Here is an 18,110-nt window from a genome sequence, read left to right as displayed (position 1 = left end):
TAAACATAAAATGTAAAAATATAAAACTTTTAGAAGAAAACATAGGAGAAAAATCTTCAAGACCTAGGGAAAGTATTCTTAGCTATGACACCCACAAGCATGATCCACAAAGGAAAAATACTGATAAATTGGACCTTCTCAAACTTTTAAAACTTTTGTTCTGCCAAAGGTCCCAATTAAGAAGATTCAAAAAATCAAACTACAGACCAGGAGAAAATACTTTCAGACCAGTTTCAGAATCCCCTAAAGGGAATTCTAGCATACCAAAGAGGTGAAAACTCCTTTGCGTGTACTAAGAGAGGGCAGGGAAGGGTCTCTGATTCTAAGTGCTGAGCACGTTTTAGGACTCTGTTTACACTTCTACTGCCAACCTAGTCTCTTACCATTAAGATCACTTTCTTTCTTGACCTCATCAGGGATAGTCAGTCAATGGATTTGTTAATTAAATCTCAGAATTACGTACTAATCCCGCAGTCTTATTACAAAACAGGGCTCTGAGCTCACTAAGTACTTGCACATGACAGTTAAAAAAAAGATGCCTCTGTCTTGTGTATCATGCATCTTTTAAAGGCCAAGCTTCCCTTGGTTATTCCTAGGGTGGAAAACACTGCTAACATCATCCGGGATACAACTTGAGGGCTGGCCGAGGAAGAACCTTGGGGGCCAAGGCTTACTTGAAACACCTTGTGTCCTGGGGTGGGCGTCAAAGAGGGTCAGAATCCACATAGAAAAAAATCAGCAATGAGGCCATCAAGGACAGAGATACTTGGCCTGTCACAGCCGAGGGCGCACCGGCGCACCAGCGCCCCACTGAGGAAGGACGGAGTCCGCACCAACAGTACACCTGTGTCGCTCTGTGTGCGTCCAGGATGTGCAGGTGCCTCTACTACTTCTACTGATTAAGCTGTGGCTAGGTCATCCCACAGTGTGGGTGGGGCTCTTCTCCACACACCCCCGGACCCCAAATCCTTCATCTGTCTCTTCAAGGGTCTGGTTGCTATGAACGTTGCTAAGGAGCCATCGGGCATCCGCAGGCATCAGCCAGGTGCACAATGGGCACCACCCGGGTAAACAGCGTCCTCACGTCAGGGCCTGGACAGCGCCTGCCAGAGCGCGGCAGCTGCCACTCCACGCGCTCCTTCCTGCTCTGCGCACCAGACGCTTTCCTGGCTCTCAGCACGGAAGCTGCTCACATCTTCCTCTGCATCCCAGAGGGTTTACAGAGCGTGCAGCACGGGCGCTCCGGCCCCGAAGCAGTGACCCATGATGCCTGCCACGTGCTGGACCTCCCAAGGATGGGAAGAGGGCTCGAAGGGCTACCTCCGAGAGGCAAGGCCACAGGGCCTGCCCTGGGGTGCGAGGCGGAGGCCTGCCCGGGGTCTGCGAGGGTCTGCTTCCATCGGAGGCCCCTGGGGGAGGGAGTTTTGCTGCTATCGGCCCACTGACCCTTGGTCCCGGGGAAAGAGGCTCTGCATTCTCAGTAGGAAGTGTTTGCTCTGCAAGGAATTGCTGGGGCAGCCACAGGACCCTGGACCTGCATCACTCTGCCCAGCCCTCAGGGTCCCCTTCTCTTGTCAACCTGAGTAGACGTTGACCCCAAATTATTGCTGACCAATGGGCAACCTAACGCACAGGAGGGCAGGCAGCCCGCACTCTCAGGCCGGTTTCCTCCCACCTCCAGGTTCGATCCGCAGCCCCATAAACGCGCCTGGGAAGACGAAGACGGTCCCCAGCCTCACGGAGGGCCACATCACGTGGGAAGAGGGGCTCCCCGGGCCCCGCCTGCGCCCCAGAGAAAGATGCTGGCAGGCTCTCTCCTTGCCAACGCCTCCTGGAGCCCGTCTCCCGCGTCCCGCTGCGTGCCGGCAAGTTTTGCTTGTGATTTCATCTGCCCGCCTACTCACTGGCTCCTCGTTTCTGGACTTTGAACACGTATGAGCCTCTCTTTTCACAAATTCCACACTCACAGCTCATCCACTTTGTAACAGTCTCAGATGCACCCCTCAAGGAGCTACACTGACCCTCTGAGCTCCCTGCTCTGGCAGCCAAGGCGGTCACTTCTGTCTGGATTTTAAGGGGTGAGAGTTTTGAATGTCTGGACTGCTGGGCCCATGATTCCCCTTAAGAAGATAAATGCCACTGTTCACAGAAACAGCCAGGGGAGCTCTCCATGGAAAGTGAGTTCCTGAGAACAAAGGTAAGCAGGAGACAAGAAAAAATAAAGAGAGCGAGTGATTGCTGTCCCCTAGGGCTAGGTGGTCATTAGTGTCGGGGTGAGCAGAAAGGGGATGGAAAGGACCAGTAAAGACCTGGGGAAACAGAACAACACTCCCCAACACAGAGAATATACTTTACTGTCGACCATCCATGGAAATTTACAAAAATGTCATATGATCAAATATCCTTGCAACACTCATGAAATTAAGCACTTAAAATCAAGCATTTCAAAACTTAGAACTTCAAAGCCTGCTTTCTCTGGAGAAAAAAATATATCAGAACCTGCAGCAAAATATTTTTAAAATAGTTTTAATGACAAAATACTTCCCTTCACTCTGTCCTACAAAATCTTTAGCTTTTGATGTAATAGAAGGTTTCTAGGAAAAGGCAAATTACCAAAATTGATGAAAGAGGGAGAAAACCTGAGTAACCCAATAATCATATAAAATGGTGTCAAATAACCATTCTCCCAAAAAAGTCCTATGCCCTATTTATTTTACTATCAAATTCTTGCAAACCTTCATGGATAAGGTTTTCCTGTTTTTAAAACAGATCCTGAAAAGGAAAGATGGTGGAAAATGCTTCAATCCATTTTATGAAGTTAACAAAAATCTTAGCAGAAAAACCTGAAAACTATAGTACTAACCTACATTAGTTAAGAATACAGAGGTAGCACTTTTCAACAAAATGTTTGCAGACCAAATCCAGCTGAATATTTAAAAGACAATATCTTGGCCAAGTACAGTTAATGCCAGGAACACAAGGATGATTCACTTTTAGGAAAAGTATTAATATGATTCATCATGTTAATAGGTCGGCAGAGTGAAAGAATATGATCGTGCAGACGGCTTTGAAAGACCCTGACACCCAAGCACACTGGGAATCACAGCTTCTCACATACACCATCGGCCACAGATGGTTCAGTGGGGGCACACACTACCCCAAGACTGGACTGCCCTCCGCAAAGGCCGACCAGAATGGGAGTTGTGCTAGGAGTCTCATTTGCTGACCCGTCCCTCCAGCCAAATATCAGAAAATGATTATCAGTACACACAAGAGTTGACAGAAAATGGGCAGTGTTGTTTCAAACTGTAAATACAGCCCATTAGTGGGTCATGAAATTAATTTATTAGATCATAACCAGCCATCTGTTCTTGGAATCAGTTGGAATGGAATGAACAAAAAACCAAGTATCACAGAGAAGCTCTCACAGAAAGGAAAAGCATTGTTTCTTGAAACATTAGTTCCAGTAATACGAACACATATACATGCACATAGACGATTCCTGTGGGTCACAGTCAGAAAGTTCAAGTGACACTGAACTTAGGGGGTTGAGAGGAATCCATTTCTAGATTTCTACTCGTTACAGACTAAAGTTTAGAATTAGAGTTAAGGTTATGAGTTAAATAGTAAGGAAGGTATCAGAGCCTCCCCATCTCTTTCAAACATTTAGCTCATGGAGTAAAGCTGGCTTAACCTCACAAAGTGACACCTGCCTGCCATTCCTCATCAGTACTGACTCTTCCCAATTCAACTAATATTAATTTATGACTATGGTATGAGGATGGTGTGAGTATCGTGATTAAAGCATGCTCTCTGGAGCGATTCTGTCTCAATAAAAAAGCCTGGCTGTGCTATATTAGATTAGATTATTATTCAAAAATATTCACTCCCACCCCTAACCTCCCCCACCACACATGCACACGCACAGTACATAATCTCTATGGGAGAAGAAAACTTGCCAACTCCAGTGACTTTGGCCTGACCCCATAACTTGCTCTGGTCTCATAGGTAAGGGTACTTCCCTGCCCCCTAACTTCAGCTACGCAAGTTGCCTTGACCAATGGGATGCTAGCGGAGGCAGAATGTACAAGAAAGACCCTTGCTCTCGTGTGTCCCTGTCACCACCAGGAGAAGAACGTGCCCTGGCCAGCCTGCTGGCCTAACCAAGGATGACAGACATGTGCGGCAGAGGCCCCTTAAAGAGAAAACCCCCATCAAAACAGAATCCTCAGAAGATCGATGCACACAGATATTTAAAAACAGAAACATAAGCAAATATAGTCAAGGAAGATGAATCCCTGGGTAAATTACTCAAAAAAAATCACAAATAAATTACAGACAACCTGATCTCTCTTTTAAAAAGCTCAGGTACATATACAAGAGTTTAATAAAAACACTTTAAGACAACAGGGAAAAATGAGCTCAGGAAAGAATGGCGAAGATAAACAATAGAAACACTGCAGATTTGAGACCACGTTTTAAAAAAAACACCTCTCTTGAAACACACAGGCACACACTTAGAAACATAAAAATTTATTTACACAAAAACTATTTATATCCTACCCAGATGAAAATATAGAACTTCAGAATAATGAAGAAATCATGGAGGTATCATGACAGAAGAAGTGAGACACATTCAAGGGAAAAAATCAGACTGGCCAAAGCTCTCTTCAGAAACACTCAATGCTAAAAGGTACCGAATCGATATCTACAAAGACTTGAAGGAAAAGAATGAGGAAACTTTTCTTTAATTATACTGTTGAATTTTTTTAAGAAAGACTAACTATACATATGTTGGACCTCCTTTACATTGTCTTTTCTGTTATCATTGGTCTCTGTTTCATCTTGTAGAACACACATTACATCTAGCATGTTCCCAACTGCTTATCTGATTGCGTTTATTTTGTTGTTCTAATGGGATCAGCCGTTGGCTGAAGAACAGCATGAAGAGGACACGAGGATGCAACGAGGAATGAACCCTGTCCAGAGCTTCAGTTCTGCTTTGTTACCTGGCTCATCCTCTTCCTAAATATGCTCTTTCCTCTTCTCTAGAACCACCCTTCCTTGTATTTCCAACATTCCAATGTCAGTGAGGTGCTCAAGAAACCCCCTTAATCCACAGCTCCTTGCTCTGGAAGCACCGCTCCCTCCCCACCACCTTCTCCCAGCCCACCTCCGCCCTCGCCCTCTGCAGCTGAAGTTAGGTTGTACACCTCGACGATAAAAATCCTGTGTCCACAGTTTTCCCCTTCAACTATGTCCCTTGCCATTTTTGGTGTCAAAGTAGGCCTCTTTGAGGATAATACTCACTTCTTTCAGGTCCCATCAGGGCCCCCAATTTCATTGTTCTTACCCAAAGTTTATATAGTGGCACAATTTGTGACTGTCATCCTTAGGGAAATCTGCTCACAACCCAAGGAGACACATGTCAGCCTTCAGGTTTCTCTCGGACTCAGACTGAGACTTCACAGGGCCAATTCCTTGCTTCATTGGACATAACCTTTGTTCTGTTTCTTGTTAGTTTTATGTTTGTTTATTTTTTTAAGATAAAGAACTCCTGTGACCCCTCCATTATGCCAAAAGCGATTTAAAACCACAGGATTTTTATTCGTAGAACTTGACCAAATAATTTTAAAGACCTTCAGGGCTAGTCAAACTACAATAACGAAGAGAGGTTTTGTCTTAGTAGATACTAAACATGTCACAAAGCTATAGTAACCTTAAAAGTATGGTATTAACACAGGAAGAGACTGACAGATTAATTCACTAAATATATTCTAAAATCAAAGTTTTAATGTTTGAAAAGAAATAAAAGACTAGAAGAAGACATAGATGTATGCATATTTTCTTTTACTATGAGGTTATTTGTAAACATGATGCAAAGGCAAAAAGCTTTTGAGAAACTCCTAAGCAGGCTACTTGAAAAACTGAAATGTCAGCATATTGAAAACCTGAATAAAAATGAAATATTAGTGACAAATTGGGAAAATGATCTGCAACACATTAAAGAGAAAAGGTTAGTATTCTTCATATATAAAGATCACTTACAGATTAATAAGAAATTCTCAGAAGGAAAACAGGCAAGAATATGAAGATGAATGTTATTCTATTTTAGTGTCTTAAGGAGACCTTACAAAAAAGCAGTAATAAAATTGACCTAAAGTATTTTTAAGAATCTTTCACTACTAAGATTTCCTTAAATCTTATATTTCCAAATATTATGAAGAGCACATATTGATATTATGCCTCAGCAAATTTTTCTAGAAATGTATTCAAAGAAAATAATCACAAACGTGAGCAACGAAGGACCTGCAAGCATATTTATAATTTCCAAAAAAAAACTGATTCACCTAAATGATCAGCAGTAAAGAATTTACTGTAAATCAGAAAAGTTACAAAGTATAGCATGTCTAATTGATGTAATACTATGAATACATTAAATATTATTACAGAAAAAATACTTAATGACATGTAGAAATCTTCCCCATATTGTTAAATCTTTAATGAGTTATGATCAAAATATAGTGTCATCACTTTTTAAAAGACACATGTCTGTTAATATTCTAAGAAGAATATTAGAAATATAGAAATACATAAAATCCTAACGATTGGTAAGCTAAAATTGATTTTCTTCATATTCGTCCTTCCCTGTATTTTACACATTTTTCAGAATGAATATGTTTTATGTTTTTCAATCAGGAAGAAAAAGTGGACATTTCAAAACAGAGTGAAGAGAATTTATAGAGTCCTTCAATACCATAAATGAGTTTTTATTAGTAAAACAGAGTTATACTTCCTTTTTTAAAACTTATTTCAAAATAAAATGCTATTATATTTGTAAAGGAAGGCTTGCAGAACAAATGCATTTCTGAGTATTTGAGCACATAATTTACAGCATACATTGGCTGGAGTTGTTCAGTGCTGACAAATTCCAGAAGGTAATTGCATAAAATACTTGGAAAGGAAATTGCTTTATGCTTCCATGCTATTTATGGAAATGAGCATCTTTGTAAAAATAAACTGAGAGCAATCACAATTATAAACCTTGAAATGTGGTTTCCACAGGATGTTAGCTCTGGTGCTTTAAGATCCATTAGCAATGCAATGGGAGACCACTGCCTACTTTTTTTCTGCCATGGAACAATTACCTATAATTGGTTTTTTCCTCTTGCATCTTTAATTCCTCCCTTTCTCCTGCATGCTCCCTTTGGAGCACATACATGCTGGAATGTTCACTTTGCTCAGAAAAACTGCCAATGATCTTGTTTCCCTCTCAGAGAGGACCCTACAATGCTTCACCTGCAGTCCACATCTTCCCCCAAAACTGCTCCTTCAAATATAACCAACCATTCCATAAGATCAGCATGAATTTTCACCTCCATGTGCCCCTAAAACTTGTTCCAAACCTGAAATAACCTTCAGTTCTTCCCTCTCAAAACACATACAGCCACTTGTCAAGTTCTACCCCTTCAGGTTCCAAGACAGTTTCCACACTCACATCCTTTGTCTACGACTAACTCCCGCCCACACGCCCTCATGAAGTGGGTCCAAGGTGTCGTCATGACACCCCTGGACGCATGCCAGCAGTCTCTCCGCCATCCTTTGCACAAGTGCGTCCCCAGGATCAACAGAGTCTTAATGGTGCCCCATCCCCTCCTGACCAGTGCCCCCAGGCCTGCACGCTGCCCTCTCAATAAAGTCCTCTTTATTATTTGCTTATTCGCTGTTGCATTCTTGTCAAGGTGCTTCCCCGCGTAGCCAGACTGTCCACCTTTATTTCAGACCCCATGCTGCCATATACCCGACTCTTCAAACATACGGTAGCAATGTTAATGGAGGAGGAAACAGATCTGAGGCATTTCTGAGATGAAGCAAATGGAAGGCAGAGGCCGAATGGGTAGCGGGCAGGGGCAACAGAGAAGCAGGCTTCTGGAAGGGTCCTGGGATTCGAGCTCAATGACTAGACAATGGAGCATCTGGGCCCTGAGATGGGCAGGGTGGGGCCAAGAGGACTTCCTTTTAGGGGCTCTTGTACTTGAGCCCCTCGGGGACGTCCTGGCAGAGGCGGGCCAGAGCTCGGGGATATACTGATCTACAGCTCATGACGGAGGCAGGCAGAGCCTCTCAGGGATGTGGGCCTCCTCCACTTCGGAGAGGCCATCAAGAAGGAGAGGGCAAGAGAGGGAAAGGCAAGGAGAGAGATCAAAACAGAGCAATCAGAATTGTTTTATTTTCAATGTTTACATTTAGCAGTTAATGTAAAATAATATACAACTTTCTACCTTTTCAGGGCACATTCAAGCCTATTTGAAGAGAACATCGAAAGCCTAAATTTGAACATCTGCATCGTGAGACCCGGGTCCTCCTGAGATGCAGCCCAGCAGGGGCCTCTGGAGGAAGAACAGAGCAGGATCGGGGCCGCCCAGGGAGAGCTGATGGCAAGAGAAAGAGCGCAAAGGGCAGAACTCTGGGACTGAGTGGCTTTTGAAAAGGGCCAGAGATGAGACTATTTCTAAGGAAATAATCAAGTAAGTGGGCAAAGAAGGGAGCATACGATGTTGGTTACAGTTGGCTGACAGCAAACACAAGGGCCCCAACCATCCCAGAAGCGGCCCACACGTCTGACACAGGAAGCACGTGTTTGAACAGATTTTGGTGCCGTGGTGTACCTGTAAGTACAAGGGACACCACCGTTACAGATGACACGGCCGTCGCCTGGTTACTGACACAGAAAGGTGCTCCTGATATAGTGACTGAAAAAAATGATGCATAAATAGTATGTTTAGTTTAGCTTGATGCCATTTATCAAAGCACATACGTGTAATCGCATCGCATTCATGCATAGAACAAGTCCGGAAGATCACACAGGAAAATGTTAATACTTAGTACTGGGTGGCAGTACTAAGGCAAATAGTTTTTATTTTCCTTTCATTTATCTTCTATTTTTTTTACAAATTAAATGCTTTATTTGCCTGGTTCTCTGCTGGTGGTCTCTAGACACAGAATGCCAGGCAACAGCAATGTGTTCAACCAAATGATTGTCGGTCTCTTACACCTCTTCCCTGGGTAGGGAGCAGCAGGAGAGGTGCCACAAACTCAGGTGGAGAATTCTGAGGAAGGGTGGTCAGAAGCTACGGAGAAGATGCAGAAAGAAAGCAGCCGATGAAAAGGATGCAGAAAAACAAAGGTCCAGCCATAATGATGGGCAACATAAGGAGCTACTGAATAGGGTGAATACAAGTGTTCACGTACCTCTGACCATTGCTCACGTGGGACCCCATTCAGTGACCAGGAAACTGACCCAGGCCACCACCTGATGCTGGACCTCACAGCCACCAGCCACGCTTGGAGTCTGCCCTCTGACATAAAGGAGACGGAGCCAAAGCTAAAGGTTGGGATTAATGTTTATGGTGTCAGAGGGGAAACACTGCCACAAAGGCCAGAGCCTCCAGCAAATGACAGCCACCGAGTCAGAAATGCCACCAACGCCAGAACCACCGAGGTATCCAGAGCCGCTGAGCCCAGCACCAGCCCCAGGGGCAGAACTGGCAAACCAGAGTGACTGAGGAAGACCAGAAACAACGGCGGAGAGAACAGCTGAGGCCGCCGAGAACCACCTAAAATAAAGATTCCCAAAACATCAGACCAGAGCCCCTGAGATCGGTCGCCGAGGCCGGAGCTGCCGCCGGGACCAGCACCAGCCCAGGACCAGGGCCAGCAGGTCTCCTTCTAGAATCGAAGTGTTCAGTGGGCCTGTCCCAGCGCCAGAGCCAGGGATTTTAGGGGCCCGAGCTGACGACAAAGAGGAGCTAAGGGCCCCTCTGAAGAGAAGCCAGCACACGCTGGGCCTGCCTCAGCGCCCACGTCCTGGTACCACTGGCCACCACCTCACTCCCGCCCCGGCCCTGAGGAGGAGGGCCAGGATGCCCTGCAGAGAATCACTCGTAGAAACCAGGGTGCCTGTAAGGAGAGAATGGCGCTGCACTCCCCACATGGACATTTTCTTACACTGGATTTTCCGATCTGTCCCGGGCCTCCCAGAGCCAGGAATGGGGAAGAGAAGGGAGGGGGCAGGACACAGGCAGCGCTGGGCAGCCTTTTGCCCCCGCTGTCTGCCCAGCAGGGATGCAGCATTCCCTACAGATCGAGGGGACAGCTCTAAGGGGAGCTGGGTTTACACCGGCCTGACAGCCCCCCACGCACCAGCCGCCTGTTGGGCAACAAGACCCCAGCGGCACGAGGCAAGCCAGAGCTGGGCCTCCTGCTTCGGGAAAGACAGGCACCTCGGCACCCTCTGAGGGGCTCCCGCATGCCATCCAGAGGGCGGGGAGGCCGGACACCCCAGGAAGGGCAAGCGCAGAGAGAGGCAGCCGGGAAGTGAGGCGCTGTGGCCCACTCTGCTCTCAGCCTCCCGGCCCCTTGCCTCCAGCCCAGAACAACTAAAAGGAAGTGGTGTCCCCTGGCCAGTCTGCACCGCCGGTTCCGCTGAGAAGAGACGGGACCCCGGCACGAGCCCACTTCAGGAGACACGTGTCGAGCCGAGACTAGACAGAAGCAGGTGAGCTTTAAATCGAGTGGGGCATCCAGACCTTGCATTGCCTGGGCCTCTCCCAACGGAAGGGAGCCTGCCCTAGGTGGGCGCCGTGGCTGCCGCCATGTGCACGCCCCAGTGGGCCAGCCCCGCTCCATGAAGGTCAGAAGAGGGACGCCCAGGGTCCCTGAGGCGAGAGCCTGAGCAATGGGAAGCCGCCAGGGCCCGCAGGACAGCCTGGGTGGTCTTTGCCGCCCCTGGGTCGGGGGGCAGTGAGCACCCCCAGCGGCGGTCAAGACCAGCTAGAAAGACCCAAGGCCGCCGACCGCGGGGTTCGCGCTGCCGTACATCATGGTGACCTGTGTCTTTAGCTTATTTAATACAGAAAATCTAGTTTTCATTGAATTGGTGGGCACAGCCCCCACTCCTGGAGGCTCAGCCTCACGCATCTCCTGGTTCTCAACTAGCCACCAGGTGGCGGCGTTTATGAGGCAAGGGAGACACTAATGGACAGCTCAGGCCCCAGACCCCAAAACCCAAGGCCCTGCGGGTTTAAACTGGGCATCAAACCCCCGCTGGCCCTATGGAGATGAGCACATGCCCAGCCCATGGGCGGGGTCCCAGGGCCGCCCTCCCCTTCCCCAGACATCCTCCTGGGGCCCACGGTGGGACTGCTCTGGCCAGGCCTGCGCTCACCCGCGGGACCCACCCCTGTAGCCTCCTGGGAGCTTCTTTCCCGCGCTGATGCGTCCTGGGTGCCCCCCGCAGTTCCACAGGAGAAATAGCTTCAAGCCCCTCACACTGAGCAGCAGCCACGGCAGAGCAGCCATTGATGGCACGCGTGCCCGATGCCCTGTTTTTCTCTGACTTTTTCCACTTGGTCATGGATTAACGCCTCCAGTCAGATGAGGTGGACGCCACCTCCCTACAGACGTGGACACAGAGGTGGAGGCGTCCGTATGACGGTTAACCAAGGGGTGGAGCTGGGATTTGAACAGCGGTCGGTCTGGACAGTGAAGACGGCTGGGCTGACACCTCCCTTTATGATCTTCTGCGCTCGCCACCCCGTACATGGCAACAACTGCCAGAGGCGCACAGACACGGAAATCCAAGAGGTCCGTGAGCAACTCAAGCTGGGCAAACACTGCCTTTGGCCAAAGATTAACAACTGCCTCAAAGCACATTCAAGTTTTATAGGGTGAAAGAGGACAAAATGAACACTGAGCCTGGAAGCCTCAGCCCCATTCGACCAAGAACAAATCTCTGAAGCTCCCATAGTCTGTCCCGGATCTGCCGATGGGATGGAAACTCAAGTGTCCACCCTTTCGTGTCCAACACTCCACTTCGCTGACCACAGAAACCCTAAAATAACCCTGAAAATGCTGAAGTTTCATTTTAACAAAAGGTAGCTATTAAAATGTAATCATGGGACCCCACCAATCATAGGGGATGATGGGAAGGTGTGCCTGGCTAATCTGTTTTCCTGAGTTCACAAGAATTACGGGGCATTGGAGCTGATGCAGTGCTTAGAAACAAGAGTCCAAGAGAGTGAAGACGAAGGCAGATACGTCTAATCTACCCTAGGATGTATCTCTTTATCCATGGGCGCATGCTCAGTTGACAGACTTTAAAGCTCCTACTCAGTGCCGGGCCCTATGCTAGACCCCAGGGGTCACACAGGGCATCATCTGAGTTCACACGCTCCAATTCCCACAAGGCACTACACGGGCCAGCAGCCGCCCTCAGGGTACAGGACTGAGGTGTGCTCTGCCCCTTACATCTGGGGTTATGAACTACTTGGCTAAATTCAGGTGGCAGTCTGGCTTTCAATGCTTTAAAAACTGGGAGATTTCCCAGGAGATCAGGATGATCCAGCTCTCTTGACAACCTGGAAGAGCTGGCAGTGCCAGACATGTGTTCCCACTTGGCCACGATCAGCTGAAATGGAGGGCAGGGTGCTCCTAGCAGGGGGAGCATGTGCATCCACTCTGCCACTCTCCCCACAACTGTTTCTGCTCAGGCAATGCTCCCTTCACTCCTGAGTCTGCACCCCAGGCAAATGAGGGTGCCATAGACGGAACGGGGTCCTCCTGGACTAGCGGGAGAAACAGGAGCCTGAAGAAAGGACTGCAAAGCAGCATGACAGGTGCTGATTCAATGAGACTCAGAGTACTTACTTAGTGGCTGAACCAAGGCCGGAGCCTGGGCTCTGTCCACTCACTGTCCTGGCCTCCAGCAGCCCCACCTCTAGTAGGTACACGCTGAGAGCTGCTTCTAGACAAAAAGACAGGGCCCATCACAGCCCCCAGGTCGTTGCTGGCCCGTAGGGTCCACAGTGGTATCAAGGCCCTGCTCAGGACTCAGAGAAGACCCGAGGGACCTGGGTCATCCTCACAGCTAAGTCACCCAGAAATGCCACTTGCTGAAGATGAGAAGGAAAATTAGATTCTCCTTGGCATAGGATTAGCCCTAGTCATAGCACCTCTTTGGAATAACGAATAAGAAATCAGAATAACACTGGAATAACGCTCCTAAGAGACCAGAGAGATGCTACCGTTCCTCTTCCCTTCCCTGTTACCTGCAGGGGGGCAGAGCCCATGAAAACCATCCACGCCAGCAGTCCCCAGGGGATCTTCCAGGAAGCCATGGGGTCCAGTCTCCTGGGAGTCTCACTCATAGCCTATGAAAGAGAAAAGAGTTGGTTTCCAACCAGCCCTGGCCCCAGGGACAGCATCCCTAACTGAACAGACCAATCACAGGGAGGGAACCCTGAGCCCCCCACAACGTCTTGGTGAGGTCTGTACTGGTCCAGAATGGGGTTACCTACTACAGGGTACAGGCTTTCTGGGCTGTCTTTAGGGTGAGTCCACGTCAAGGTCAGGAAGGCAGCGGGCCCTGCCTCCAGCGTGCAGCCCACATAGCCCTGCAGAGGCTGAGCCAGCGCTCTCTGCACCAACCACCTCCCAGCCCATTTGTCAGTCTCAGGGTGTGGCTACGGGCATCTGACTCACAGAGCCTGCACAGGGCCAAGGGCGAGGGCACCTGCCAGCTTCTGCTATTTGCAGGCAAAAGTGAGTCTGAGATCCACTAATTCACCCCAGAGAGGGGAAGAGACCTGCCTAAGGTAACACAGCAAGTGAGTGAGTATTCGAGGGCTGGGACGCTCCGTCTCCGGAGGGTTCACGGCCTGCCTCCAGATGACGCTGTGCGTCCCCCGAGCCCCAGACCTGCAGCCAGCGAGGCCTGAGCGCTGAGATACGGGAGGACAGTGCCCAGGGCCAGCCGGGCACAACTTCCCCATAGAAGCTGAGGGGGAAACTGCAGAGGCCCTCTGCGGCCAGCGGGGGTGTCCTCGGGGGACTCCCGGCAGTTTACAGGGGAATCGGGTTGAGAGAGACTGGAGAAGCGGGGCTCACGCCCGCCCCTCGCCTCGCCTCGCCCCGCGGGCGCCGTGGCGGAGCCGGTGTCCGGGGGCGGGCCGGGGGCCTCTCTCCATCTGGAGGAAGCATCACGGGCCTGCCCTAATGCGATCCGCAACTGTGCGGCCGTGTCCGACCTGCGGCGGCGGGCGGGCTGCAGCGGGGCGGCGGGGACCGGGACGGGACGGGCGCCCCTCGCCCAGCGCCCACTCCCCACGGGGCGCGCCGCCACAGCCCCGGCGCCCTGGCGCTCGCCACCCAGTCGCCAGCCGGCCGGCCCTTCGGACGCTCAGGCGCCCGTCTGCTGTCAGCCCGGTTTCTGCCCCGACACCCCCCCCAACCCAGGAGTGGCCCCCCGCGATCCGGGGCGCCCTCCGCCCGCCCGCGGGGCCCCGGAGCCGCTCCCGGAGGCTTCCCGCCCGCCGCGGGCCGTGCCGAGCCGAGGTCCCCGCGCCGAGAGGCGCCCCCGTCCCGAGCCTCGGGCCGGAGGGGGAAGCCCCGCCCGCAGCCCCGGGGCTCCGACCCGCGACCCACCTGGCGCCGCAGCCGCGTCCAGGCCGTGCCGCCCGCCAGCACCGCGCGGACCTCGGGCCCCCGACCGCCCCCGACGCCGGCCTCCCGCCGCCGCCGCCGCGGAGTTAAATGGGGCCGGACCGCCCCGCCCCTCCGGGCGCCGCGCGGCGCTGGCCGGGACCCAGGGCGGAGGGCGCGCGCCGCCACCTGCGCCGCCCGGCAAGTGCACGGCGCGCCCGGGCGCCCGCCGCCTCCCTGCCCGCGCGCTGCGCCCGAGCGGGGACCCGAGCTCGGCGACGGCGGGACGCGGCGGGAGCGCCCTCCGCCCGCTTCCTGGAAGCCACTCCCCGGGCCGGGCCGGCCGCCAGGCGCTGGGCCGGGAGCGGGCTGCCGACGCCGCGCCGGGCAAAGGGCCGCGCGCCGCGAGCCAGCCGGGCGCCCCCCTCGCCGGAGCCGGGGCGCGGGGCTGCCGTCCCCTCCCGCCCGGAGCGCTCCCGCCGGCGGCCCCCAAGGCGGACGCGGGGCCCCTGCCGGCCCGCGCCGCTCGGCCTCGGCGGCCGGGCGCAGACAGTACCGGGCCGGGACCCGCGGGAGCTCGCCCCCCGCGCGGACGCCCTGCCAGGGCCCGGGGGCTGCCGGGGGCGCCCCTTCGCCGGGTACCTGGTCCCGCTTCTCGGGAGCCGCGCGTGGGCCACAGCGAGCCCCTTAGCTGCCCCGATTGCGGGTGCCCAGGCCTGGTGTTTGGGGCCCATTTCCTTGTGGACTTCTGTTCTGGAGGTGAAGAGAAATAAGGGGAAATGTTTGTTCCTGGCCTCGGCCTAGTCCCAGAGGCGTAAGGCCGGCGGCGGGGGCTGCCCCCACCCAAATACCCGCACAGTCACCACCTCCGGGGCGCCCTTGGGTGGCGGCCACCACCAGGCCCTTCGCGAGCAGCGCTCTCCCCGCCCTTCCCTCCTCCAGGCCTGGCATGGAGGTGGGGAGGACTGGGGAGTGGAAAGAACAGAAGACAGTGAACCCCGGAAGAAGCCCATCTGTCAGATGGGGCTGTTGGGTGCAGATGCCCACCCAGTCTGCCTCCAGGGGGTGCCATTTCTCGGGTAGAATTGCCCGTTCTGGGTGCAGGACTCATGAGGTGGCCACGGGAAGAACCCCACTGACCCGCGAAGGCTGTGCTGGGGACTTGGCGAGACGGCGCATGTGGGGGCATGTCCCACAGGAGTCACAGCTGACTGCAGTGGGCACAGAAGATGTGCCCTCCACCAAAGCCACCGGGAGGCAGCAGGCCGGTGCGCTGGGGTGGTGCTGGGTGAGCATGGGGTCATAGGGTGCCAGATTCTTACAGGAAGGAACCAGGTAGAGGAACAGGACAGGGAAGGGACACCAGCAGAGCCAGCCTGTGCCCTTTGCTTGATCCTCAGGGACCCGGAAGCAGAAGCTGCCCCACAGCGTTGCTCTGCCTTAAGGCAATAGGCTGGGTCGTTGTGCCCACATGCCAGTCGGTCCTTGCCTTCCCTGGAGCTGGTGGTAGTGTGGCCTCCCAGCCCCCATAAGCCAAAGACAACGCTCCAGAGACCTCAGGTACCAGCCCTTGGCCGCCACACTCGCCCACACTGTGGGGCCAGGCAGTGCCTCTGTGAGGGAGCTAAGCATTCCTGCCAACAGTGAGGGTGTGGACAGGGCACCCACACCCCGGCACCCCTCCACGGGGCTCCCCAGGTCTCCTCAGCCCCACACAGGAAGCATGCTCAGTGAGTGGCGGGGGTTTTCTGCCTGCCTGAGTGGGGTCCTTCTTTGGAACAGAAATATGCTTTATAAACGTGTTCCAGTCTTCCTCCTTGTAAGCAAATTGAAGTCCTTGAGGAGGGGCTGGACGGGAGGCGGCTCCGCATGAGGGGCTCTGGCACACTCTCGCCCTTGGTCTGCCCCTCACCTCGCTCTGGGGCCCCCAGGGAGCACCTCGGGGTGCCAGGTCTATGATTTCATGGCTTCTCAGAGGTGCCAGATCTGTGATTTCAAGTCAGGAACTTAGGAATTAGGACTGCTGTAGCACGGGGGGGCTGAGCTGATCAAAATCTCTGTCAGGAGGGTGAAGGCGGTATTGACCAGACTCTTTCTAGAAAGTTCCAAATGTTTTTGGGGGTGGGGCAGGGGAGGGCTAGAGTCCCCCTGAGTGCTTCTAATATCCAAAATAGCTCTTTTAAGTTAATAAAAATGGCTGGGTTGGGGGTGGGTAGATCCAGGTAAGAATGAATAAATCTCTTACCTGCTCTGGAATAAGTCCTAAATGACCTCTTCCACCATGTATGTTTACACAGCCTAGTCAGGAACCAATGACCATTGCAGGGTGTCTGCGGTGGCCAGATTCTCACAGGGCCCCAGGGATCCCTGTCTCCTGGTATTCACGCCATCACGTAATCCCTCTCCAAGTGTGGAAGGACCTGTGACTCACTTCCAGCCACAGGCTATGGTAAAGGTGATGGGACATCCCTTCTGTGATTATGTCAGAGAGCCGTGTGAGTTCCCTGTTGCTGGGACACTCTCTGCCTTGCTGGATTTGATGGAGCGAGCCACCGAAACAGAGAGACCCATGTGGCAAGGAGCTGAGGACCCCCAGCTGTAACCAGTAAAAGAAACGAACTCTGCCAACAACCACGTGGGCCTGGATGCACATCCTTGTCCGTTCAAGCCTCAGATGAGACCTCAGCCCTGGCTGACACCTTGGCTGCAGTTCCACCAAAGACCCTGAAGCAGAGGACCCAGGTGAGCGTGCCAGGCTCCTGAAACATAGCAGCTGAGCTGGTGAAGGTGTGTCATCTTCAGCCAGGAGTTTGCGATACTCTGTTATGCAACAATAGCAAATTAATCCAGTGTCTGTGCCTTTGTTACATTTTAAAAAAATAACTAAGAAATGGTTCACCTGCGACCTGTTCATCTCTTTTCTCTGCCCAGAACATTCTCAATGGTATCAGCTGGGAAACGGGCCAGGTGACACACCAGATCCAGAGCTAGGGAGGTGGCTGCTCATCAACATAAAACGAACCATCTAAACAGACTTCTGTTTATTGCAAAGGGAGGCATGAAACCTATATAAGTAAACACTTTGATTTGAATTGAAAATCAAATTTAGAAGGACATAGTTTGTATCTCATCAGATGGATGACAATTAAAAGCCAGTTTCTGGAATACTGTTCCAGCTTCATTATCCTGAGAAAGAGGTTCTAGCCTGGCATTCCCATGCATTCCTCCACAAAAGTAGTTCTGGGCAGGAATTATTCATGAGAAGCTTTGGGTGTGAAGTAAAAATTCCAGACAAAGAGGAAAACGTGTGAAGGCCCAAAGATGAAAGTTCCAATTCAACAACCACGTGTTTCTTAGATGTCTGGTGTGGCAGAGAAAATGCTATATATTTGCCAAATCCCTCCTAATGCACCTCCTTCCTGGATGCTTCTGGACAGCTGCGATTCCCAGCCTTCCTGCAGAGCCATGCAACTTACTCTGGCCAATGAAACGAGTGGAAATGTTTCTCCTTCCAAGCTGAGGCAGTGAAAAGTTCCTGTGGCTTCTCTAATCTCTTTCTTGCCATTTTGCAGTTCACATAGACATTGCATGTTGGCATGGCTGAGCCACAAAAGCAAAGATCCTGGATT

The 18,110-nt window shown here is 51.7% G+C and overlaps 1 protein-coding gene across 5 annotated transcripts in view; it reads right to left on the bottom strand.

Moving 5' to 3' along the window:
• ADAMTSL3 (ADAMTS like 3) overlaps positions 1 to 15,253 on the bottom strand; it is a 258,020-nt gene extending 242,767 nt beyond the window's left edge. For 2 of the 5 annotated variants that reach the window (XM_036931908.2, XM_057494777.1), the window contains exons 1-2: positions 14,485 to 15,114; positions 13,110 to 13,211 (exon numbers count right to left, since the gene is read on the bottom strand). In XM_036931908.2, the coding sequence (XP_036787803.2) occupies positions 13,110 to 13,208 (99 nt within the window). In that variant the 5' untranslated portion in view covers positions 13,209 to 13,211; positions 14,485 to 15,114. The other 3 variants (XM_057494774.1, XM_057494772.1, XM_057494773.1) reach the window with 3 other exon arrangements.
• Positions 15,254 to 18,110: the final 2,857 nt, after the last annotated feature.

This window comes from Manis pentadactyla, chromosome 18 (genome assembly GCF_030020395.1).
Source record: "Manis pentadactyla isolate mManPen7 chromosome 18, mManPen7.hap1, whole genome shotgun sequence".
NCBI classification, from domain to species: domain Eukaryota; kingdom Metazoa; phylum Chordata; class Mammalia; order Pholidota; family Manidae; genus Manis; species Manis pentadactyla.
The sequence above is the reverse complement of the archived record's forward strand: the minus strand, read 5'-3'. Positions and strand labels throughout refer to the sequence as shown.